This window comes from Montipora foliosa, chromosome 1 (assembly GCF_036669935.1).
Source record: "Montipora foliosa isolate CH-2021 chromosome 1, ASM3666993v2, whole genome shotgun sequence".
Classification (NCBI taxonomy): Eukaryota; Metazoa; Cnidaria; class Anthozoa; order Scleractinia; family Acroporidae; genus Montipora; species Montipora foliosa.
In genome coordinates this window covers 70,514,378-70,539,863 of record NC_090869.1, presented here as the reverse complement: position 1 = coordinate 70,539,863, position 25,486 = coordinate 70,514,378, and the positions used below count along the sequence as shown (strand labels likewise).

Below are 25,486 nucleotides of genomic sequence, written 5' to 3'. Positions count from 1 at the left end.
TATAATTACTTGTCATGTAAATTTTTACTGTACAGTTTGTAAATATCTTTCAAAGTTTCAACATTATTACAGTTTCCCTCAATTTAAAGTAAGGAATTTCTCAAATCGAAGAGTGCAGTGCAAAGTTGTGGTACGCAGGGGCACTTTTATTTGTGTAAATTTACTACACTAACCAAAGCATTTTTACGTAACTAAGTATAATTTTTAATAGCTGGAACTAATAATTATTGCAATAAAGGCAAGCGTCTTATTTGCAGTATATTGCATTTAAGGAGATGTCCTTGCATCGTGATAAGTTGACCCAGAGTTGAATCATCGCATCTCAAAGTGCCAAGTTTCGTTGGACGTTAGGTTTATCTTTATAGGGCATTTTACGTACGCCCGGCCACTTGTGAAGGAAAACTTATCAAACCAGTTTCGAATCTCTTTCCCAAATATGTGCTTTTTGTCCCTACTAAATGGCGATCGCTGGACCATGAACATTACTGGCTGAGATTTGCCCGAGAAGTGCGTAAACACTGACGCCATTGTCCTATGGGGAAAGAAAAAATGTCAGTTGCGCGTCAAACCTACACGGTTTTTGTTCACAGTGACCCAACGCTCCCGCCGGCGTGGCACATCCCCCATTAACCAATACACGCGCCCTTTGATGTCTAGACCGCGCACAGAACACTTGCTGGTGGAACCAAACAAGCCGCGTTCGTCACCCCATCGCCCCCCGGTCCCCGCCGTCGCCCCCGTGGGTCACTCTTCGCGTGACCTTTTTACCGGCTCTCTCTCTCTTTTCCTCTTGTTGTTGTGTGCGGGCGCGCTTTCGGTCACGTGTCCCCAGGCCTAGTGCACCCCCCCCCGCCGTTCGCTTTTGTTGTACCGCCGTGCTTTTCTTGGTGCGACCGTGCTGTGTTTCCCCTCCCGTGTCTTTTCTTGGCTCCGCCCTTTCCCCCGTTCTGTCTTCCGTGTGCTTTCCGCCTTTGGCCTCTTTTTTGTCTTTTTCTCTTGCCCTGTGCCCCCACCCCCCGTGCTTTTGCCGCGCCCTGCTTTTGTCTTTCACTTCGCCACTGGCGTCCCCGTGTTTCCGTCACTTTCGGTCACCGCCAGCAATCTTTCTGTTCCCCGCGCTCGCCATCGTATGGCAAGCCCCTATTTGGGAAGAATCGAAGGTGGTCAGTTTCCTTCCCCCGTGGCAGGGGTCCGCAATGCCCTTCTCCACGTCAACTAACTTCCACACGCCCTTTGCCTTGGCGCTGCCCCGCTGATTCAACTCTGGGTCAACTTATCAAGATGCAAGGACATTCTCAAACGCCATCTACTGCAAATAAGACGATTGCCTTATTGGCAATAATTATTAGTCCCGATCATTAAAAAATGATACTTAGGTACGTAAAAATGCTTGGTTAGTGTAGTCATCTTTACAAATAAAAGTGCCTGCGTACCCACACTTTGCCCGGCACTCTTCGATTTGATTAAATTCCTTACTTAAATTGAGGGACAACTGTTAATAATTGAAACTTTGAAAGAGATTTTACAAACTGTCACAGTCCACAATTTAATGGGGACAAGTAATTATACATATATCATTTAATACTGTATTTTTGAAAATTTTCATTCCCTTGTGTGGGTGTCTCGCATGGGTCTGTGTGCCCTTATTGCACCTTCCGCTATTGGAACTCCATTCCTAAGGTTTCATCCATAGAGTTGATCCAAGCTAACTACCATCCGATTTCGTTAGTGGGTATGGCGTAATTTAAGTTAGAAGAAAGACGATGTCATACATAATACAAATATAACATTTCTTTAATTTTGTAACCGTGCATTATTTTACTTTGTATGCACATTCAAGTTTTATGGGACATGGATATTTGTGTGCAAGGAATGGCCGACTTAAATAAAACAAAAACTACAGGTTCAATTAATTTTTGGACCATCAAAACAGCCATAATATTCAGGCGATACCTTCTCTCAATGTCTTCTGATGCTTTCTGCAGTTATATAAGTTGCCAGGACCCAACAGTGAGTGAATATAAACCCTATATCACACTCCTTAATGACACAACACTGGCGTGTGATGTTCCAGTAATCCTGAAATACACATGTAAAAATTATTTAACAATGTTGGACTCAGCATGATTTATTGGACCACAATTATGTTATCAAAAACTGGCTCATATTATGGATCGGTAACATTTATTGATGTCCTTATATTTATTTAGGAGCTAACAACCATTTAATGATCACTGGAAACAAATTTAGTTATTTTCACTGGATGGAGATTAAATTAACATTCTTCTGGCAGTGAGATGGTAACCTACCTCCAAAGTGAGCAATGAATATGAAGGAAGCGTGAAACAGCGCGAACAGTCAAAATTAATACGGTAGATAATAATATTATGTCAGAGGTTAGATGAACAAAGTTTGTCGTCGCTTGCCTCGCGCCTTTTAAATGTTTAAAAAACACATTGCACAGAATACAACGGAGACTGGTTATGTATACATGTTCCGACCATCCCCACTCTTAACATGCGAAAATTTTATCATTTTGCATAATCTCCAGATGGTCCAGCAGTGACCATTTTAACCCATTCACAAACATTTCATTCCCGTACAACATTGGTAAGGCATACCAACGTTTGCTATATTCGCTGAAGTGAGCCTAATACGGTAAAAACAATGAGGTAAGGAAGTCTAGGATAGACTGATGGAGTTACCATAGATTCACAGGACACACATTTATCCAATAGTAATAAACTGGTAGCACTACCAATGGTTGATCATTTAACCTCCATGCTCAAGTCATTGCCGTCATGATCACTTGATGTAACTAAGAATATTGTTTGGGTTCGGTTACAATGAGTCACTTGAGTAAATTTTTTTCAAGATAGTGTCGTCTTAAGAGTGGTTTGCACATGGGATAAAGACAGAAAACCAGGTATGCCCTAGACAAGATGCACAAAAATAGAGGGTTGGGACACGCACGGTATGTTAACTTGTCTGTCGACGTATCTGTTGAGATAAAGAATGTTCTAAAAAGGACAGAGGACGTCTTAACTCTAAACAATGACTGAAGAAGAAGCATGAATGAAGTGACCTACGTACTTCCCGCGCTCGCATTCCAAGTTGGATAATCGAAGCCTCGAGCTTGAGGCTATATTTCGCAACCACGTTACAGTATTTTCTGCAGGTAGTACTCCCTTCCCAACAAAGGAATCTGGTCTTTGCTCGCACTTTTAGCATTTTTTGCAATGCATTCACTTACATGGGGCAATAAAGCTAAAAAGCATAAAAGCTGACTCGGAGCAACTTCAGAGGCGTTGCTTCCCCGAGCCAAACTAAAAGGACTGCTTACAAAAAGCGAAACGAAAGAAAAATTCCTGCCTAATAAAATGCCCCTTGTAGAATCTTTCCCCGTCACTTGAAAGTTTAAATGACCACCTTCAAACTGACACAAGCTATTTAGAACAATCGAAGAAGCACAGGTTGAAATCAACCCCTTCGAAAAGCCATCTGCGCGCGGTTGGAAGACTGGATACTAACAATTTTCCACAGCCAATCAGACAAAAGTACAAAAATTCTCCTTTGTTTTTATAGATACTCAACAAAATTATGATCAAACCAATCAGAACGCAGTAACGGTGAGCTTTGTAATATCTCTCCTCCGATCCGTTCGTGTTTACTTTAGAAACCTTTGAAATCTCGCGGTCCAACCTCGGAATTCTCCGAAAGACTTCGGTTGAACCTCGGATACCTTCCAAGTCTTCGGATCAACCTCGGAAATCTTCGGAAGTCTTCGGGTCAACTTCAGAAATCTTTGAACGTCTTCGGAAATCGTGGGAAGTCTCCGCATGCTTTAAGGCCGCCTTGTCAAGTCTATTAATTTCGTAAACTTCGTGTCAACTTCGGAAAGAAAAGTAATTGGTACTTCTGAGAGTACAATTTCGGATTATTGTACTACTCCTCTCGTCCATTCAGAATCCAGTAATTTTGTTGAGTGTACTATAATAATAATAATAATAATAATAATAATAATAATATCACAAACGACACAAAACAACTATCAAAACAAAATGAAAGCTAAATACGAAAAGAAAGGTATCTGAAATGCGGAAAAAAGATCTCTATAGCTGCAGCAGAAGTAGAAAGCATACAAGAAACTGTTTATGTATACATTCCAGACATCCACTTTAAATGCGCAATTTTATCATTTGCATAAATCTACAGATGGTCAAGTGAATAAAAAGATCACGAAAAAAGGAAGGAGAAAATAGAGCCGTACTGCTGGAAGAATGCAAAGTCTTGTCCGTCGCGCAACTAGTGAATTACATGGAAAAGAAAAAGTCGACTGTGAGAAGATTAAAAAGAGAGTATTCGCGGAGAAAAAAAGCAACAGCAATTCCAGAGAACTCAACAACCAGTTCCAGACTGACCCAGGGCGTGTATACGCAAAGTTCGGAGAAATGATAGCGGAAGATAAGGATCTAAACAAACAGACCTAAGTACAAACCTCGCCAGAGCACTATCAGTAATGAAACAGATGCCAATCAGTTTGAAGACATCGAAGAAGCAAGCTCATTTTGGAGGCAAGTGTGGAGTGAAGGAGGAACAGGAAACAGAAATGCTACCTGGCTTGAGGATGTAAGAGGCAATTAATAAATATGTCCCATCACCATCAAATGAGAATTTGTCCTTGAATCAACTGACCGGATTTATAAAAGTTGAGTCTGTTCGATCAGATCGTTGGCGACCGCTTATTTCGCCTCGTTTTACAAAACTGCGACGATGAAAGGTGTAAAGGAGCGGAAAAACGAAGCATGCCACTCTGGAAGGCATGTAAACGCGGCATCGAGAGAAACAACTTGTTTAGTAAATAGGAGCCATCGTTAGGTCTATTTGAAGAGGAGTAACGAAAACCTCAATTTTCTAGATCCACAGCTAATTCGAGCTGCGGACACATGCCCGAACGGCTCGAGGCCATTAGTAGATGTAGCTGTCCTCATCAACACTTGGACCAGAGCGGCTAATCTATGGGGGCAGTGCAGTAAAATATCTTGCTTATTCCTTGTATTTTGTTTTTCAGTTAACCTCCCATTTGTCATCAATCCAGGCACTGGTTACATAAATGTTTCCTTTCGTTTGGACCGGGAACTGCAGGCCATGTATATCCTGACGGTTGAGGTTTGCTTCGGCTAATTAATAGGTTCCAAAGGATTTGCAACCATTTGACCGATCCCTGCACATACACTCTATAGTTGTTTACTTTGCCTTCAAATTGAGTGTTTTAGGCATATAAAAAGTTGTTATTCAAGTCCGTGGAAGACTTCCTTGAGTGAATAATTGTTTGATGGACACCTCCATGAGTCGCATGCATTGCCGTTGTTAACATGAGGAGAACTGTGGTGGACCCCTCCAGGTCAAATAAAGTTGCACAAGTGTTAATTTACTTAGGCTTTTATTACCGGACAAGATGATATAAGGGTTATTACCATTTTGCAATCAAATATGGCTTTAAATTCAGCGATGCTACACAGAATAGCCAATCATTCATTCAATAATAGAGGTTAGTGTCTCTGTCAGCAATGAGACTCCCTGCCTTTCATCACAGAGTGAATGACTGAATAAACCCATAGCCGTTCCATGCAACTGTTGGCAGTGTGTAATATCGTGTAAATATCTTCAGAGAACTCAGGAGCTTCAAATCATACAGGAGTTTATTTGCGTGGAGTCAGTTGTGAATTTTGTGTTAAAAAAATCCAGTTTAATTGCATGGATAAATTTATGGCTTCTTCATCCTAGGCAAAAGATAAGGACCCCTCCCATGGCAAGTAACACAACGGTTGAAGTGATAGTGTTGGACAGAAACGATAATCCACCGTTGTTTACTAGCATATGTACATTGCCTCAGTTCCAGAGAACGCGTTTGGTGGATTTCAGGTAATTCTGGTGCCACCTACACAGCATGTTTTTTAGGCCAAACTTTTTAGCTCATCACCTTACTAGGGCAAACAACAAATCAAAACATTTTACATTCCTGCCAACTCGTACAGTCGTACTAAGAAATTATGCCAACTGTTGTGTCCTTCTTCAAAGCATATATGGTGCATGGCTGTGTAACCTTATCAGCCAAACGAATATTTTAGTCTTTTTGGAATTTGATCGTCTGGATGAAATTAGTCCTAAGGGAGACCGTTGGAAGTGACTGGCGTTTCACTCGACAACTTGAGCGGAAGTCACATTCAGAATCAAGTGAGTGTTGTAAGTTCAAACGAATGTATTGGTGCTCTGATCTATGTTACGATTGGTAGTGGGAAAGTAATGAGATTGGTTGAGAGGATGGTGAGTGGTCATTAGTGCATTAAGATCCGGTTTGTAAGTGAAGGTCGGCGTAGGTTTAGGTAGCTGAACACCATTCAAGAGCGAAACACACTAGGGACTGGGACTCTGCTAATTGCTTAACCTACTTTACGAATTATTACTAGCACCTTACACTGGAAATCAGATATAAAAACTTTGAAAAAAACTACATTAACCCGTTGCGAACCTGTACCTAAGCCTAATAAACGATTTCTTAAAAACGTTCTTTCTTCTCAGTTTACAAACCTACTGCGACCTTCCACTCGCCATCATCTCAACCAATTACATTACTTTTCCCACTCTTAGTCACAACTGACCAGGCCGGAAAGGTTACGTTTTTGCAAACGTTGACCGTGTAGCACTTACATTTCAACAGACGTAACTATTAGAGGGTGATGTGAAGTGCTAGTTTTCTACCCATATGAACATGTGAGCGTTAGCCTACTAATGGAATGGGGATTACACAAGGTCAGAGAAAAACTCTGACCTGGGTGAGAATTGAACCCACGACCTTCAGGTTGGATCACCGCTGCTCTCCAAGGTCAGACGGGAGCAGGTCATGGGAATTTAAGATGCCAATGTCATAGCAATGAATATGTACAAGTACAAGGAAGGGTTACGTTTTTTGCAAACGTTCTCCGTGTAGCCAATTATATTTCAACAGACTTAACTATTAGAGGGTGATGTGAAGTGCTAGTTTTGAAGATATATGAACCATGTGAGCGTTAGCCCTACTAATGGAAATGGGCCCACACAAGGACAGAGAAAAACTCTGACCAGGGTGAGAATCGAACCCCACGACCTTCGGTCTAGATCATCGCTGCAGTACCAACAGACCAGAGCATGGCTTACCCTGAATTTCTGCCGCCTTCACTCCCCGAGGTTAGGTTAGGCTGAAATTCAGTCTAGAGCATCGCTACATTCGTTTGAATTTCAAAATGTCACCTTAAATAACTCTGAAGATGACTTCCGCCCAGGTTATCGAAACGTCAGTCTCTGTTAACAATCCTTCACATAACTACTTTCAACCAGACGTTCGAATTCCATATAACTCCTGGGTTCAAGTTTTTTCTGTGATGATTACTATAACCAGTATATTTCATCAAAGGTAGTACGCGTCTCTGCAATGGATGCCGATGAAGGAAGTAATGCTGCTATTGGTTATAAAATCTTACAAGGTGCAGGTGGAAAGTTCATCATTGAAGGTCAGGCTCTCCGCGATTATTGCTATTTTCACTTACGCGAAAAACAAACCACTTAAGCTTAAAACAGAAGTTACTGCAGTCAAGCCCCGCTTTACGGCCATTCGTTTATACGGACACTTTGTCACGGCCGCTTGTTTTTCCGAGGATCTTTAATTTCCTATTTTCATTGTTGTTTTCAGAGTCTTCAGGCATCGTTCGTCCATCCAGCAGACTAGATTACGAGGCACTCTTGGACAAATACTACATTCTAAACATTTCCGCGTCAGATAACGGTCATCCACAATTTACCACATTCGCTACTCTTAATATTTCCGTAACGGACTTCAATGACAACATGCCTGAATTCGCACAGAGATCTTACAACTTGGATGTCTTTGAAAACGAAACCGTTGGTCTTTACTTCAACAACGCAATAACAGCAACGGATGCCGATTCAGGGGTTAATGCTAAGGTAGAGGAAATTCCTTTGAAAAGAATACTGTACCAAGAGAAAATGAGGGGACAGAGAGGGAGGCTCAAGGCGTTGGCCGGGATATGTTATGTCTACGAAAGTTATTTTTAGACGAGCGGTAGTCTTTGTTGTAGCGGAAGTCTGTCTTCTGAGACGTCCGCATGCAGTCTTGCCTCGCTCTCAGGTTCTTAGTGAAAAGAGAAAATGATGGCGCACGTGAAAGGCTGATGAATATATATTTTCTTTCAAACATCGGACCGAGGTTGGCCTGCATGCGGACGTCTCGGAAGCCTGCGCTAGTCTAAAAATAACTTTCGTGGACATGACATATCCCAAGGGCTGGACCGGGAGCCTCCTTCTCTGTCCCCTCATTTTCTCTTGACTGTACTTAAAGTACAAATATTCTCTCTGACTAAAACGCCAATTATGTGCCGTGCATATATAGAGAGTTTAATTTTGATGACATGCATGAGCGTTCTATTGCCCCATTTTGCTCAGAACTTACCTAGTGCTGGAATCTTAATCACTAACTAAAATATCTTCTGTAAATACCATGTATAGTTTGCGGTGCACCGGATGACTAAGAGTGTTCAAAGCGCTGGTATATGTCAAAGCAAATTCCATTTTGAAATTTAGCATTAACCTCCGTTAATGCATTTATCGTGCTCTGATTGGTTTACTCAATCTCGGTTCTCCGGGGGTTCTCAGCTCCTATACCTTAGTTTGACCTTATATGGCAAATGATTGCGCTAAGCGTTGCTAAGCTAAAATTATTTTCGCTGGAAAGCGAAATTTCTCTCTGAAGAAAGCAAAAAAAAGTTTTTGTGGAAGGTTTAAATCAATTCCGACGTTTAGAAGTACGCGAAAAGGTTAGAAATGTTTTTGTGATGAGCTTGCGTCTGTCTGATCACCAGGTATTACACAACATCGCGTCTTCATCAAGTTTTTTCGATTTCGCTCGGATTTTCTCGCTTTTTTCGCTCGTATTTCGCACTTCCAAACTTTTGGAGTTTAAGGAATTTAATAAAACAATTATTCCATTCGCACTTGTTGGATATGACCGTTGGCTATTTACCATCTCATATCCAACAAGCGCGAATGGAATAATTGTTAATTATTCGGAGAGACATAACGTTTGCTGATTTTGTCTGTTCATACCGTTCCAGATAACGTTTTCGTTGAAGGACGACACAAGAACATTTTTCATATCACCGGATACCGGACAGCTAAAACTCGTGCGTGAACTCGACCGAGAGACAAAGGCTCACTATCAACTTACAGTCACAGCAACTGATAATGGCGCCCACAAACTTTCATCGAGAGTGGAGGCAAGCGGAACGAATGGGTTATCATTCTTACATCCTCCTCAGTTTAAATTTCGTCCCGAAGAAACGCCTAATCAAGGAACCACCTACAATAAACGCCAATAAATGGGAAAAAAAATGTGAATTTGAAATGGAATGCCAAAACCAAAAAGGCGAAGACTACTGAATAACAGAACACTAAAAAGAATGTTAGAGGATATGAATCAGAAAAAAATAACTTCAAAAGAGTCAAGAACCAAAGTTTAGTGGTCTTAAATAAGTTTCCACAACTTTTCTGAATAACAGACTTAGACAGGTGACCTCCCTCGTATTCATTCTTGTATGCATAGGCATCTTACTCACTTTACTGTTTCTTTCTCCTTTTTTATTCCATGTGGAAGGTCTATATCCAAGTTTTGGATGTAAACGACAACTCGCCGAAATTCACACGTGATTTGTACGCTCGGATGCTTCCGGAAAACGTGGCAGTTGGGACGACTGTCGAGGTGGTTCGAGCGAAGGATGCTGACGCTGGTAGAAATGGTCTAGTGAGCTACAAAATTGGGATCGGAAGCGAATCCGGTAATGTATCGAGGACGAAAAATAGCTATGCAGCCAACCATTAATAGCAAGTCTTTTCGTAAGTTAGTACTTCAAACCACAATAACCAGATGAAACTTTCTATGCCAGGACGTCCCTGACTACTGGACTGTCTGGTTATTCTCACGATAGCTTTCACATAAAATCTGTTGGAATAATATGTCGCTTAGGCCCTCAACTGATAATCGTCTTCAAAATAAACGTTACAGGGAATTAACATGATTATAATCATGGTAAGATGACGTAGCGTGTAAGTAATATTGCTGCCACGCCCAACTCATTCTATTTCTGTGATTGGCTCATTTCTCGGTACGTAAGGCCAATACTGATTGTTTGCCTGTATGTTTTTGATATTTTAGGACTCTTTACAATCAACGAGGCAACTGGTGCCATAGTTGTAGCAAAGTCGTTAGATCGTGAGGCGAATGACATCTTAAGAATGCATGTGCTTGCGGAGGACTCTGGGGATCCTAAGAGAACTGACCAAGCAGAAGTGATGTTTGTCCTGACTGATGTAAATGACAATGCACCTGTCATTTGGCCACGGATGAGCACAGCTTTAGTGTTTGAGGTGCCATAATTAGTGCTTCCAGAGCTAAAACTTGTAAGACAGTGTTAAGATTTGAAGAAGAATAAGACTTGACTGGGGACGCGTATTAACTCCTTCGTTCCCTTTTCCATGATGCCCTCGCAGGTGGAATGAGCTGCATGCTGATTTGTAGTGAAGGACGAAAGCTGAACAACCCGGAAAACGATCGTCGTAGCAGAGTCAAGAACCAACGCAAACTCAGCGCACTTATGGCAACATGCACGCTGTGAATGCTATCTGACGTCCGCCCAACACCGCGCAACACGGGACACCCGTGAATTGTAAACCCCGCCCAACAGGTCCTAACTAATCTAAGCAGGAGGACCTTTTGTTGACCCAAACCAATTGGTTAAGGGTCAACAAAAGGTCTGATGCAATGACTGAAACTTGCAAGCAGATGTGTCATGAAACATTTTTGCTAAAATATCAAGATTTACAAAATGTACCAATGACGTTTTACGATTGTAAAATCTCTTTTGCATTGAATTTTATTTTTTCAGAATGTAAGGATTGGCTCTTTTGTTTACGACGTCAATGCCACAGATGATGATATCATGCATAACGGGGAAATTATTTATGCAATCATGCATGGAGATGAAGGAAAATTTGTAATTAACGCTACTTCTGGCATCATTTCAACTGCTGAGGCACTGGACCGAGAAACAAAGGACTCTTACACGGTAAACTGAGATACAACAAGAAACATTTGCTTTTTAATAGGAACCTGCCAACTACTGCTCCCATGCGGGTCCTATCCAAAATCGATTTACTTTTTCTACCTGAAAAAAGAAAACGAGTATGTCTTTCAGATTAGAGGACGAAATCCAGTTGAGGCTCATTTCTCTTGTGAGCTCTTTCGAACTCTCCTGAACTCTCCCCTCGCGCTTTGATTTTTGATTGATTTTAGCCTTCGTTTCCCCGGGGTTCCTCATTCAAGACTAAAATCGGTCGGCGTCAGACAGAGTAAAATTTATGAGTGACTGTTCTAGGAGGGAAAGGATTAAGATTGCGATACGAAGGAAAAAATTGGAAGATCGAAACAACTTAGTCATAAACAAAAGTAGTAATGCTGTAGAAGCACATTTGCCCAATCAAAGGAAAATCATTTTCTTGATAAGTAATTTGAATTTTATAATTAGCTCATTGTGATGGCTCGTGACAAGGGAAAGGTTCCATATTTGGACTTTGCAACTGTGGAAGTGAGCATAGGTGATATGAATGACAACAAGCCACTGTTTAAAATCGTAAGTAAGCTGAAACGATGATCATGGAGATTTTTACTTGTCCTTACATTGACGTGTACAGTCCAAAACTTGCAGCAATTGCAATTTACACGCATCTCTACTTTGACTAACCGGTTGGGTAAAAAATTTTTAATACGGCACCTTCCTAGACGCAGGGGCCTATTCTCTGTCCCAACCCCTAACCCTAACCAATTTACCTTGTTAAAGACCCTGTTTTTTTGTGCCTGTGCTTAAGAGCTATGGACCGTTCGTGGCAAAAGAAAACGAAGACACGAACATAATTTTAGGAAAAGTTTCTGCTGAGGATAAAGATATTGGAAAGAATGCCGAGATAACTTATTCCATCACTGGTGAGAATTAGCATTTCATTTTCCGAACAACATAAATTATTTTTTTGTGGTTTTGTTGTGTTTTATTTCTTCGTGTTGAACAATGCTGTTTGTGATGTTTTATCAGGAGGAGATTCCGATCATCATTTTGACGTCAATGGTACCACTGGAGTGATTTTCGCAAGAAAACCTTTGGTAGGCAGCATACCAATTTATAATGGTTTATTATTTAACAAATACAGTCGTACGATATGTAGGTTGTGATGATAATGATGGCTAGTGTCATCACCATAAGCTTCGTCCTTTTCGTTGTGATCATCGTCATTACTATTGTCGCGCAATCAGCATCAACAAACTCTCGCTATTTCCCTGTCCATGACCATTATCATGATCATGATCATGATCATGATCATCATAATCATCATCATCAATGTAATCATCTCTCTATCTACAATTTTTAAGGATCGTGAAAGAAAGGAACAGTATGACTTGGTGATATCTGCAACAAATGTTGCATCCTCTCCTATGATGAGGAGCAGCACGACAGTGAGAATTGATGTTTTGGACACCAATGATGAAGCCCCTCAGTTTACTCTTTCAAGCTACAATAAGACCATTTCCGAAGGAGACAAAGCAGGGACGTCCGTTGTGACCGTGTCCGCTTACGATAAGGATTTGGTAAGTTTGTCAGGCGTTGTCTTTGCATTAAGCTACCTAGGTCACAATTTAGTTGATCTCCGTTCTTTTAGCCTCGGAATGGGTTCTCCGGTTCATTGGGACATGTTTGTTTCGATTTGCTCTTGAACAGCACAACATGAGGGAATTATGACGAGAATTCGTTTGCTTGCTGAAACTGCTGTTTTTACATATTTCTCTTTGGCAAAGCTCCCGTTCTTTCTTTTTCGACAATTGTTTTTCAGGGAACAAACGGTCGGGTGCTCTATAGGATTCTTATAGATGACATGAATTTGAATATTAATGTCTTCAGCATCAATCAAGATTCAGGAGAGATAATTTTACAAAACAGTATTGACGAGGACGAGTACAGGCGATTCACCGTCCACATAGAGGCCAAAGATTTGGGCTCGCCCAAGCCTCTTTGGTCTGTCGTCCCAGTTTACGTCTCTGTAGCCGATGAGAATGACAATCAACCAATATTTGATGAAAACTCCTACAGGTATTCTTTCTACTTAATAGTTTTATTGGTATAACTACTAAGAAGACGTTAAGTGTAGCCCAATTGCCCCAAAACTCAAAATAAAACCGATATTGTTAAGAATTGAGTTTAAAGTGGCCCAAGATGAAAAGGAAAATTTTGTGATAACGTTATTGTATACGGGGTTCTTATGTGATATCTTTTAAACAGTGCCTTGATTTCTGAGGGTACCCCTGTTGGTCAGTCAGTGATTAAGATCAGAGCAACAGACGAAGACAAAGGAACCAATGCGGAAATGACTTACGAGATAATTAGTGGAGATAATCGAGGTTAGTGTTAGTTGTTATCACACTACAACTAAAGTCGCGTCGCTGCTCGGAACAAATTAGTTTTTAAATTTATTTCATATGTATCTTGCCTTATTTGGCAAAACGAACTAAACGCTTTTATAACAAATAAGAACTTAACTGACATTCCTACTCCCCACCCCTACCCTAAAAAATGTCATCATACGACGCAGTAATATGAGACACAGTATTGTGTAAGTTATGATAAATTGAATAAATTAGTTATATCGTTGGTTAACTTTCTTGCAGGTGATTTCTACGCGGACAGCGCAGGTACCATTTTTGTTAACAGGAGTCTGGATCGAGAAAAAACCGCTCTCTATTCATTAACTGTTGGAGCCTACAATTACGGAAGCAAAGGCTTTAATGAGACGAGTCGGCCACGGAACAGAAACGTCAACGGTGAGATGTTTCCCCTATAAGGTTGCCTAGTCAGTTGCTTCAGTCTGTCTGTTAAAGGTGCCCCATCCTTGACTTTTGTTCTGTGATACTCTTTGTGATACTCCTGTGATACTCTTAACTTCTGGCAGCCTAAGTTTTCAATTGCAATATATTCTTTAATAAGTAAGCATGAGGATTTTAGAAGGGAGGTTTTCTGAGTAGTTTCGATTGACTTATAATTAACATCCAAAACTAAGGTGTAAAATGAGTCCTTGTTCATTTCTTGTTAGCCAATGGTTATCTTTATGACACCACCCTCCTTGCAATAGAAGTTACTGATTTAAACGACAATGCTCCGGAGTTTATCAGACCGCTGTTCACGGGAGGTAAGATAGAATTTTATCTGGGTACAGGCGCCCCAAGCTCAGTGTGAGCATGGCTTACAAAATTATAAGGATTTGTATGGCAATCCCGATAAAAGCCTTAAGAAGATAATTACATGAAAAATTTCTCAGTTAAAAACCCTAACCTTATTGCCATTGTGGGTAGCTTCCTTCCTGTGTGGTTATTTTCCATATCCAACGCGATTTGAGCCATTTTTCAATTTCTTGGTTGTCAACGGTTATAATAAAATCCCAAGGCCGGAGACTAAATTCTCAGGAGCCACCAATTGCTGGTTTTCACTCACGTGATCAACAGCCATGTTTTTCAACGAAAACAAAAGGAAGCGTTTGCATAATAGTAGAGTTAAATTCCCGGAGGATTTGGTCGGGGCACCAACATGGCCGCCTTTTCTTTGTTTTGGGCACCAACATGGCGGTCGTGACGTCATGTGAAAACCGAGAATTTGAGTCAAATTTCCCTGGATAAAATGTTCCCACGGTTACAATTCCACATTAGAATCAATTGACAAATATTGAACTTTCATCTCAACCCACCAGCAACACAATAGCAGTCCTGCAAGCAACGTCAGGCGGTAATATTGGAACAAAACAGCTTCGGAAGGAGGCGTTTTATCACAAAAGTGGCTACGGCTTCGACCGTTGATAACAAACCGAGCCTTACCCAAGTGGCAGACAGTAGTTTGTCAACCGCAATTTTTTTTATTCCCCTGGGTCTCCCGACATGACTGCATTGACTCAGTCTTCAAGGAATTAACATGCAAATAAACTATGTTCTCGTAGAATGTTGTGCTACGAATATTTTGTGACTGGACTTACTGAAGCCTGTGAAATTTAATTATTAGCATCTGTCGGGAGACCCAGGGGAATAAAAAAATTGTAGTTGACAAACCACTGCATGGTACAATTTTTATTTGCACAATTAATGTTAATTCCTTGAAGGCTTGATAAATTCAGTTACGATCGCGAACAGCCCACAAAACAAAACAAGCATCAAGAGTTTCGCGCTTCCGGTTGAAACGCAGCGCATTATGGAATGGCATTTCAAGCAAAGTGAGGACCAGTTCTTGAACGTCAGCCATACTATCTCCTGTTTAAGATCGCGTCTGTTTACCTCCGATTCATACTGCGTTTTTCTACTGAAATACTTCCTTTAGTCATTGTATATTGGTCAGCAATCCTATAAACTGGTGAGTAAATCCATTTTATGACTATTACAGTCTTTCTCTGTTTCTGTTAATGACGACATTCCACCTAACGCCCTGTCTATCTAAGGTTTTAGAGGACTTTGTGGTCACGTGGATGATTGACGATATCAGGAATAGGATTGACCCCAACCAGTTTGGCTGCTTAAAAGGTACATCCGCCGCGTTTTGCCTCCTCGACATGATGCACACCTGGTTGTCCTATCTAGATTCAACTATAAACACCTCCGTCTTTGCTTCTTTGATTTTTCGAAAGCCTTTGACCTTATTGGTCACAACTGATTAGAAAACTGGTAGATTTAGGTTTTCGACGATGTCTTATACCATGGATCATTAGTGTCCTGTCAAACCGAAGACAACGCGTAAAAATTAGAGAAGCGTTTTCTGATTGGCTGCCAGTCAATGCCGATGTACCCCACGGAACTAAACTGGGCCCTATCCTTTTTTTCATCATGATCGATGACTTATCCATGCCTACTCCTGAGACGAATCTCTGGAAGTTTGTAGTCAATGTTTCTATTTTGGAACGTGTTACTAAGAACGGTGGTGCGTCCATTCTGTCTACATTAGACACTGGAGCAAGGATGGCACAGTCGGTTAGTACGTGGCCTGGGTGCAAGAGGTCCTGAGTTCGATTCCTGGATCTCGCATCCTTGTTTCGACTTCTTTCCTTTCTGTGTAGCTACGTAGCTTTAAATACCCGTAAAACGGAGCACTGATGGAGAAGGGGAAGTAAAATGGGCGCACCGTCGACCTCAGGTTTGTCAGCTGAATTACTGTTACGAGTTATCGACTTTAAATATGGTTAGCTACTGTCAGCCACTGAGCTTCGATGAACCTGATGAAGCTTAATTCTAAAAGTGTAAAGCGCTGCGTGTGTGTTTCTTTAAAGCGACCCCTCAGCTACCCCCTTTACGACTCGATGGACAAGTACTCGAGACAGTTCCTTCGCACAAGGTTCTAGGTTTGGTTATCCAGGACAATCTGAAATGGAATGAGCACATCTGTATGATCGTTTCCAAGGCATCGAAGCGTTTGCACATTATCCGTATTACCAAAGGCGGACCCTTGTCAAAACATCTAACCCCGATAAGGTCTATTGCTCACGCTTGGACGTCTTTTAAATGTAAAACCGACCATTTTAGGCGAAGCTTTTTCCCTAGTACTGTCCGAATGGCAAACACAACATCTTTTAAAATTAATTGTTAAATGTTAAATTTTAAAAACCAAATTCTTAGTATAATTTTTTTTAGTAGTTATGATTGAAATTTATGTAATTCTTATAGGTTTTATAATTTTTAATTATTTTGTAAACCCATTCCCAATAACGTTTTTTTGTAATTTTCCGAACCTTGTAAACACATTGTAATTCATTTTTAATGCGAGAATGTGTCGATTAAACACTTCCTTATAATTAGTGTTATTATTATGACAGTTTGAAACTTTTGAATGTCAATACCTTAAAGCTACCTGGGGCGTTAATCGTAACCCAGGAGCTCCATAAAAACACCATGTTCAAGTCCTATTTACAAATATCTTTCTAAAAGTATTATCCACTTAAATCTTTAAACTATGTGAAAATATAAAATAAGTGATTGCTAAAATTTAAAAAAAAAAAGAATAAAAAAAAAAATAAATAATAATAATAATACATTTTTTTTACAATAATATCCTTTGCTGAAATGAAATTCGTGTTATATTGCTCGTAAAGTTTATGTGATTACTTTAAAAGTGCGGGCAATATTAAGAGAGCTTGATAAGACCGATTTCTGCATCTTTAGCAGGACTCCTTTAGTTCTCACTCTTGACCCGAGTAAATTCCTCATTCCCTCATCCATGTCTGTGGACCATCCACCTAGCACGTCAATAATGATGTTGTATTGTTGCACATCGTACCCAGGGTACTGTCGCTTTATCTCCCATCTTAGGGGGGCATACTTGGCTGTCTTCTCCTCTTCCTTACTTGTTCGGTTATCAATCCATGGACAGCTCATCTCTAGTGCTATCACCTTCTCCTGTTGGTGGTCGATAAAACGGGCATCGATTCTGTTTGCTCTCACCTCGGTGTGCTCAGCATAGAGCGGGACATCCCAGTAGGCTTGAAACTGGTCGTTTTCATATACCGGTTTGGGTTTTACTTGGGAGAACCATGGTGGGACTTTGTCAATAAGGTTTGCGTCCTTCAGGATCTCGAAGAACAGGATCTTCAAGGCGTTATTGTGCCTTTCCAAGTACTTGTTCTGGGCCAAGGTGGGACATCCAGCTAGAATATGCTGAACTGTTTCTGCTGATCTACTGCATAGCCTACATGCCACTTCAGTAGCTGGTCGGGCTCGCACCTTGTGACTGTAATATATTCGTGTTGGCAATAGTTGCTCGTAGAGCTCGATCACTCCTGCAACGGTATTACACGGACACAACGTCCAGTCCTTAAGCCAAGCAAAGCAGTCTGCTTTACTCAGACTTACATCCTCCCACCTACTTGTGTGTAGCTTTCCTTGCCACCTCTCTTCCCTCACAGCCTGTGTATTCTGCTTTTCTACAGTTTCCTTCAAGGCAACTTTGATCTTCTTGTCTGTGATTGTTACTCCCCCCTGGGTGATGCAGGGTGACGGGTGCTCAAGGTCCAGGCCAAGACCGAGCTTTGCTGCATACTTCATGCTATCCTTTAAAAATGAATGGTGTCCCACCTCACCTGCTCTTTCTTCAAACTTTCTCACAACTGTAAGGGTCGGGTCCAGATTCTTGTAGACGTTCTCCAGATTCTTGTAGACTATTATTATTATTAGTATTATTGTTATTATTATTATTATATTACGGTAAACTTGATAAGTTTCGAGGTTGCGAGGCGTGTTGCTAGCTAAAGTTTCACGTCTATAATCAATCTGTTTTGATTCCTTCTCTTGGTATAGGGTTTCGGCACCCGATTTCTGTACTTATTTGCTTTCCCAACAGTGGGAAAAGGGTGACTGAATGGGCCAAGCAAGCGTGCACTGTTTTCATGCATGTTTAAATGAGACACAAACATGCGATTGTGAGCCACCATTTCAATGTGTCGTTCTCCTACGGAGAAAAGGATAGCGAAGAAAGGAAACGAAGGATGGAGAGCATCAACAGGGAAATAAGGAAAGAAAAAATCTGGACTCCAAATAATTTAATAAACTTAGATATTTGAAAATTAGGGACCTTGCTTGTGCACGTGACAGACCTGTTATCAGGCTTTTTTTGTGTTTGTAGAAATTCTCTGGAATGCCCGCAACTCGATGATATCACATTATTTCTATTATTCAGTGTTGCTATTTCTGGGTTGCATATTATAAAGCACTTCTCTCATAGGCAATCCAGAAATGGTAACATGTTTTTGAAAATGTTAAGTAATGATTAACTCCAAAAACCAAAACAATACCAGATAGCTCTAGTTCAACAATTGAGCATTTTAATAGCTGACGAAGTCTAACAACTACCACCTATAATCTGTAATCCTCTACCTAGTTTTCTAAATGTTAATTAATTTTGTATTTCCAAAAAAATTGTAAGAGCAAATCATTTAACTCTCTGAAGATGTCAGGCTATGCCTGACAAAATATTGTAAATAACATATATCGTTACAGCCAGCCTTGCATCATGTTGTTTTATTTGCTGCTTAGGTCTCCCAAGATCCAGCACTTCTACTTTTTTCAGCAGCTGGCCCTTGCATAAAAAAAAAGTGTATTAAAGTACTGCAGGGAAGTGGAACCGGTTGCTAAGGCCTTCTGCCTCGAGATCTTAAAAAGAAAAAGATGTGAAGTATCATGAATTTGGAATATTTATTTCATGATACCAAACAGTTTCTAGGGGCATCACCTGATTTATTAGAAGACTACCCTTGCTGTGGAATAGGAATCCTTAAAGTTAAATACCCTTCTGTATTAAAAATGATATCCCCACACACTTAAACTTGAATTTTTAAAAATGTATGTCGACGTTACTATGCGCAGGTTCAAGGGCAATTGGCAGTAACTGAGAGAGAATGGTTCCATTTCCTAGTACATATTGTCAGGGATACCATGTGTGTTGTTTCTGGTTAGACTAGGATTGCTGGCTCCCACTACAATATTCTTTAGTGTGGTTTATGTAAATCACTTGAAGCTTGCCACAAAGTGAAGGCCATAAACACATGTATAATTCAGATCTCGTTGTCACGGGTTCTCTGCATTTTAAGGAATTATTTTTTTTGCAAACTGTTACAGTAGTAGATCAGGGTAATAGCAAAACTCACCGTTACGTCACCTCTTGTCATTAATGTTCCAACCACGGATCTGTTGGCTGCCAAAATAAAGGATTCTTTTGTTCCGTGGTTGGCGAAATTTAAATAACTAAAGAATTGTTTATAAACAGAGAAGTTCCTATATACTAAGTTACCCATCCCCTTGAAATTCCACAAAGGTTTTATTTTCAATAAACTCCCATTATATTTTCATTGGAATGTTGGCCTATATCCAAGGCTTACATAATGGTTTGCATAAGTTACAAATAGAAGCATAAACAGTAATAATATCGTCTAAGTTTGCCGAACTTAGATATTGGTAACTCATTCCTCATAAGGCAAAATGTTTGTAATCTTCGTATGGCTTGCTCAACACAGATCCTCAAGTTAGCAATCTCCTTGGTTTTTTTAAATCCTATGTTGGGTCGGGATTTTAGTTTGTAGATTGGCCGTCTTTAAAATGCACGCTGTACACTCGTGAAGAATTCTTTGGAGTCCAGACTTTTCCTTTCCTTGTTTTCCTGTTTATGTTCTCCGTCCATAGTTTCTTCCTTCGCTATCCTTTTCGCCGTGGGAGAAGGAAACAGATTGAAATGGTGGCTCACAATCGCATGTTTGTGTCTCAATCAAACATACATGAACAGTGCAGGTTTGTTTGGCCCATGTAGTCAGCCTTTTCCCACCGTTGGAAAAGCAAATAAGTACAGAAATCCGGTGCCCAAATCCTATACTTAGAGAAGAAATCAAAACAGAATGATTACAGACGTGAGTGAGATATTTAGGGAGCAACACGCCACGCAGACTCGAAACTCATCAAGTTTTATCGTAATATTATCGCGAGAAAGACAGTAATAGCCATAAAATGGACTAACTCACCAGTTTATAGATTGCTGACCAATATGAAATGACTTAAGGAAGTATTTTAGTAGAAATACAGACGCGATCTGAAACAGGAGAAATTTAGCATGGTTGACATTTAAGAATTAGTGCACACTTTTCTGAAGAGCCTATCTCATAATGAGCTGAGTTTCAACCGGTAGTGCGAAACTCTTAACGCTTGTATAAATGCGGAATGAGTGCGCAAAGTTTGTTTTCTACGGCTTTCGATCTCGTATATTTCACTGTTTCCCGGCTTCATGATTGTGTTTTTGAACTTTGTCAACACGAAGGAAACGTGGCTGTAATTGGACGACTGAGACAATGCAGTCATGTCGGGAGCCCCAGGGAAATAAAGAAATTTTCGGTTGACAAAGTATAGTCTGCCACCCCGGTAAGACTCAGTTTGCATGAACGGTCGAGGCCGTGGCCACTTTTGTGATAAAGTGCCTCCTTCCAAAGCTGTTTTGTTCCAACATTACCACCTGAAATTGCTCGCAGGACTGCTATTGCTTTGATTGTGGGTTGAGATGAAGTTCAATCTTTGTCAATTGATTCTGATGTGGAACTGTGACCGTCGGAACATTTTATCTAGGGAAATTTGACTGAAATTGGCGCTTCCTGAGAATTTAGTCTCCGGCCTCGAGCTCGGGCTTAAATCGCGTCGGATCTGGAAAGTAACCACACAGGAAGGAAGGGTACCCACAATGGCCATAAGGTTAGGGTTTTTAATTGAGAATTATTTTCATATAAACCACTTTCATAAGAGGCGACCACTTTTACATTCGTTTGGCTTTATGTTAATTAGACTTGATGCCCACATTTTGAGACAAAAATTCTTTTGAAATTTGTGCGTCGTAGCGAGGCTAGAAAGGCTTATTAGCATTGAAACAAAAGAATATTTTATTTGGTCGCCATTATGAAAGAGGTCTATAATTACCTTCTTAAGGCTTTTATCGGGATTCCCATACAAATCCTTATACTTTTTGTAGTCCATGCTCACACGGAGCTTGAGGCTCCTGTGACCGAGGGGTATTTACGCAATACATTTTCAGAAAACAGAGAGACACAGAGTTTCCCTAGGTGTTGGTCTATCTTTTGTGGCATGATTAGAGTAGCAATAATAAATAAATAAATAAATAAATAAATAAATAATGTGTTTAATTAATCCTCTGGCAGCAAAAAGCTGAATTACAGAATTTCGGCTCAGAAGATATACATTAAAATAATTTTTACTATAATGAGATAATGAACGGAATTACATGGCATTTATATTCAGTTGTTGCTTCGAGGCCTTAACTGGTAAGAGGAAGCAGCCACATCGATGTGGGTTAACACAAATTGATATAAAGGATTGTGTGGCTTTAAGCCAGATATGAACCGTTTGCATGCGGCTATTCTGCGCTCTTAAGCTTGTAGTGTTACTATGTCGGCATTAACTAGGGCCTCATTATAATCCCTGCCTCGATAAATTATGGCCATTGCGAGCTTCTGTATCTTCTCTAATGAGTCAGAGAGATATCAGGTTGGCGTATACTACTCTACCGTACTCAAGTGTTGATCGGGCGATTAAACAATAGACTTTAATTAATGATGTCCTGAGCGACGCCACAGTGTTTAAGCTGCCTAATAGCACAGAGGTGGCGTTGCCTTTTTTCAGTATAGAGTCGCAGTGAGCCTCTCTCGTCAAGTCGTGAGAAATAACTTCTTCCAAAAAGGAGCCACCCGTGGCAATAGGAGGAAACTGAAAACTATTATAGTGTAAAAAGTCAAGCGCCAAAACCTTGAAATTAACTGGATTGAGTCACATGTTATTGCTTGAAGTAAATGATTGAACCTGCGAGATGGTAAAACAGATGGCGCGTTCCTAATTTTGATGGAAGTGAGATCGTCCACGTATTTTGCACGCGGGAGCCAGTATTAGAGGAGGTCATTACACATAACTGCGAAGAATATCGGCCCTAGACGGGTACCCTGTGGTATGCCTCCATTTGACTTCACAGACGGTGACCTGAGTCCTGCCTTCTAGAAATAACGCAATCCACCTTAGCACACAGGGGAGGATATCTTTGCCATCTAGCTTTGCCAGCAAAATATGATGGTCTATCAAGTCAAGGCCTTATTAAAAGTCTGCGAAGAACAATATCACACATACACTACCACGGTCTAACGCCTCTAACGCCAAATGGAGGAGTTGCGTGTTGAATCGACCTCTCAGCCACCGCAAATTGCGTTGTGTCGCGCTGTCGTAGCATGTCTGCGAGGGCTCCACACAAAGAGAACCCTTCCATTATTTTGGCAAGGTGAGACGTAAGGGAGATCGGCCTTGTGTCATTGTCAATAATTATTGGAGATCTCTGTCTGGGCAAAAGGCACACCGCGGCAGACTTCAACAGGGTCGGGAGATACCCCTCTTTATGTGATTTGTTGTACAACTCAGCGAACATCTTCAGGATCAGGGCAGGGACCCCATCGGGGCCAGGCACCTTGTTGGTACGAATCCCCAGCATTGCCTCGTATGCCTCGTAGTAAGACACTAAGAGATCGTCTGGGACATCAGGGATAGCAATACTAGTGACGTCATGAGGTAGAAGAGGTCTAAATTCCGACGTCAGGCCAAAGAAGAATTTGTTGATCCTGGTGCTGAGGGTGTCGACACAATCGTTAGTGTCACCATCGATTAGTTGATATGCTTGGATATATTGGCTAGTGTAAGCCACTCTACAATGAGGATAGCTATTATAGATATCATGTACCTTAAAATGACATCGAAGCTGGGGATAGGAATGGGAGGAAAATATAATTGTTTTGTTAATAAGAGATAGCCCGGATCTTTTTTATGAGAAGGGTTACATTAATACGCTCGGACACTAAGATTAGGGGCGAGGCAATGATGTTTGGGGGAAAGTGGGAATCCAATGTTTTGATGCAATGAAATAACCTAGCGGGATGGTGGAGCTCTGAGTGAAGTCAGTCGAATTTGGACCCATGTTCTCAATTTCTCCAACATTATTGCAAGACTTAAACGGGACCTGATGGAAATTAACGGAAGAGTATCTGGGCAATCTCTTGCCTTGTAAAATAAAAATGAGACGTAATTTTCTGAATAATTTTCTAGGTATAACAGAAGGAGCAGATCTGAACACACATATCATGACAATTAGGGTAAGAATCAACTGGATGAATTTTAATTAATTATGTTTACCCAGGAATTAAGCTCCACTCACTCGAAATTGATTTTCAGGGAGGTCCTGTTGGTTTTTGAGGAGAGAGGGTATAACCGGAGAACCCGGGGAAAAACCTCGTGGAGCAAAGTAAAGAACCGACAGGAAACTTAACCTACTTATGGCCAAGAGTCCGGAATCGAACCCGGGCCACATTGGTGGGAGGCAAGTGCTTTCGCCACTACGCCAAACCTGCTCCCCTAAAATGAACTTCGTTTAACAGAGGGTAACACAAGCAGTGAGAACTGACAAAATTGCGGCCCTGTAGCGTTAAATTAATTAATGAAAATAACCGCCAGAAACTGCTTGTTTTTAAATGAGAGTTACTCAAACCAGACAACAGTGTATGTAATCGTGGGGAATCAGGTGATTTAAAAATTGAGATTTCAGCTGTGAGGCGTTCGTTAGGTATTCTTTGACTGGCGTAGTTCTCTCCTAGTTCCGCACGAGTTTTCTGTCCTCAAAGAATCTTAAACTGTTTTGTTTGTTCGCGCAAACAAAAAAAAAACGTTTTCAAGGTTTTGCAATGTCTCGAATATTTTTTATGTCCAGGATAACCCTTGCTATGTATTACAAGTTTTATGGTATTTTCGTAGGCTATCGATAGAGACAAGGGAAACTTCAGTTCCATTCAGTATCGAATATCATCCGGAAATGACGGAGGCTTCTTTATGATGGATGAGAATACAGGGTTTATAACCACAGCTAGCAACTTTAAAGGGAAGAAGGGTGAGAAGTTTGAAATTCAAGTGAGTGCGCGCGATAACCACGGACGAGTACCCACAAACGAAGCCCAACAAGAGGCAACTGTGCAGGTGTTGTATATGTGACATACTTGTTGTTGTTACTGATATTAGTTAACCGAGTTTACCGAGAACAGGATAGAGAAATAATTGGAGATCGACTTCTGAGGGAAAACGTGTAGTCGCGTATGAGTTGTCGTTATTTGCAAAATAAAAGCATATCCAAATGCCTTCTGTGTGAATGGAGAAATACTTCACCGAACGCGCTTATAGAAATACGTAAAAAAATCAAAATTTGAATAATTTGCAAAATTTATAAATGACTTTGTAGATAACTTAATTTTTTTCCCAGATATTTGTTCTTCTTGACAACCAAAGAGTCACTCTCAAGGCTGAAGTCGATCCATCCTTAATAGAGCGAAATAAAGAAGAATTTCTCAGGTCAGTTCAGTTGCCTTTTTGTTGTTCTGTTCGTGACTATTGACTCACGCAAATCTAACAAAATCCTCCTGTGATTAGAACCCTCTGTACAAAAATAGTTTTCTAACCTAATTAATTTTGTTGAAAATACAGTTACTTTAGTATTACTAAAGTAGCAGTAGAATGAAAGAAATGTATGTTTGAAGTGCACCTAAAATGCGAAGTCCTGATAGCAGTGATCCTCGCACTTTTCTGGGGACAGACCTATACACAAAAAGCAGTTCTGTTCTCTATCGCTGCGCTCAGCCGAATAGAAAACGTTTCTCATCTAAACACTAGAGACGATAGGGAGCCGACCAGCCATCTCGACCAACCATTTTATTCACTGTTAGTCGTACCTTATAACACTATCCGCCTAAG

General features: G+C 40.7%; 1 protein-coding gene across 1 annotated transcript in view; it reads left to right on the top strand.

Moving 5' to 3' along the window:
- Nucleotides 1-7,471: 7,471 nt before the first annotated feature.
- Nucleotides 7,472-25,486, top strand: part of LOC137973071 (cadherin-23-like) — a 40,678-nt gene continuing 22,663 nt past the window's right edge. Inside the window, exons 1-17 of the mRNA XM_068819807.1 lie at nt 7,472-7,550; nt 7,730-8,001; nt 9,168-9,329; nt 9,707-9,887; nt 10,265-10,476; nt 10,995-11,174; nt 11,634-11,738; nt 11,974-12,088; nt 12,195-12,262; nt 12,530-12,745; nt 12,988-13,244; nt 13,434-13,552; nt 13,820-13,972; nt 14,242-14,337; nt 23,798-23,844; nt 24,500-24,718; nt 24,999-25,087. Of these exons, the coding sequence (XP_068675908.1) occupies nt 7,472-7,550; nt 7,730-8,001; nt 9,168-9,329; nt 9,707-9,887; nt 10,265-10,476; nt 10,995-11,174; nt 11,634-11,738; nt 11,974-12,088; nt 12,195-12,262; nt 12,530-12,745; nt 12,988-13,244; nt 13,434-13,552; nt 13,820-13,972; nt 14,242-14,337; nt 23,798-23,844; nt 24,500-24,718; nt 24,999-25,087 (2,570 nt within the window). The remainder of the gene's footprint in view (nt 7,551-7,729; nt 8,002-9,167; nt 9,330-9,706; nt 9,888-10,264; nt 10,477-10,994; nt 11,175-11,633; nt 11,739-11,973; nt 12,089-12,194; nt 12,263-12,529; nt 12,746-12,987; nt 13,245-13,433; nt 13,553-13,819; nt 13,973-14,241; nt 14,338-23,797; nt 23,845-24,499; nt 24,719-24,998; nt 25,088-25,486) is intronic.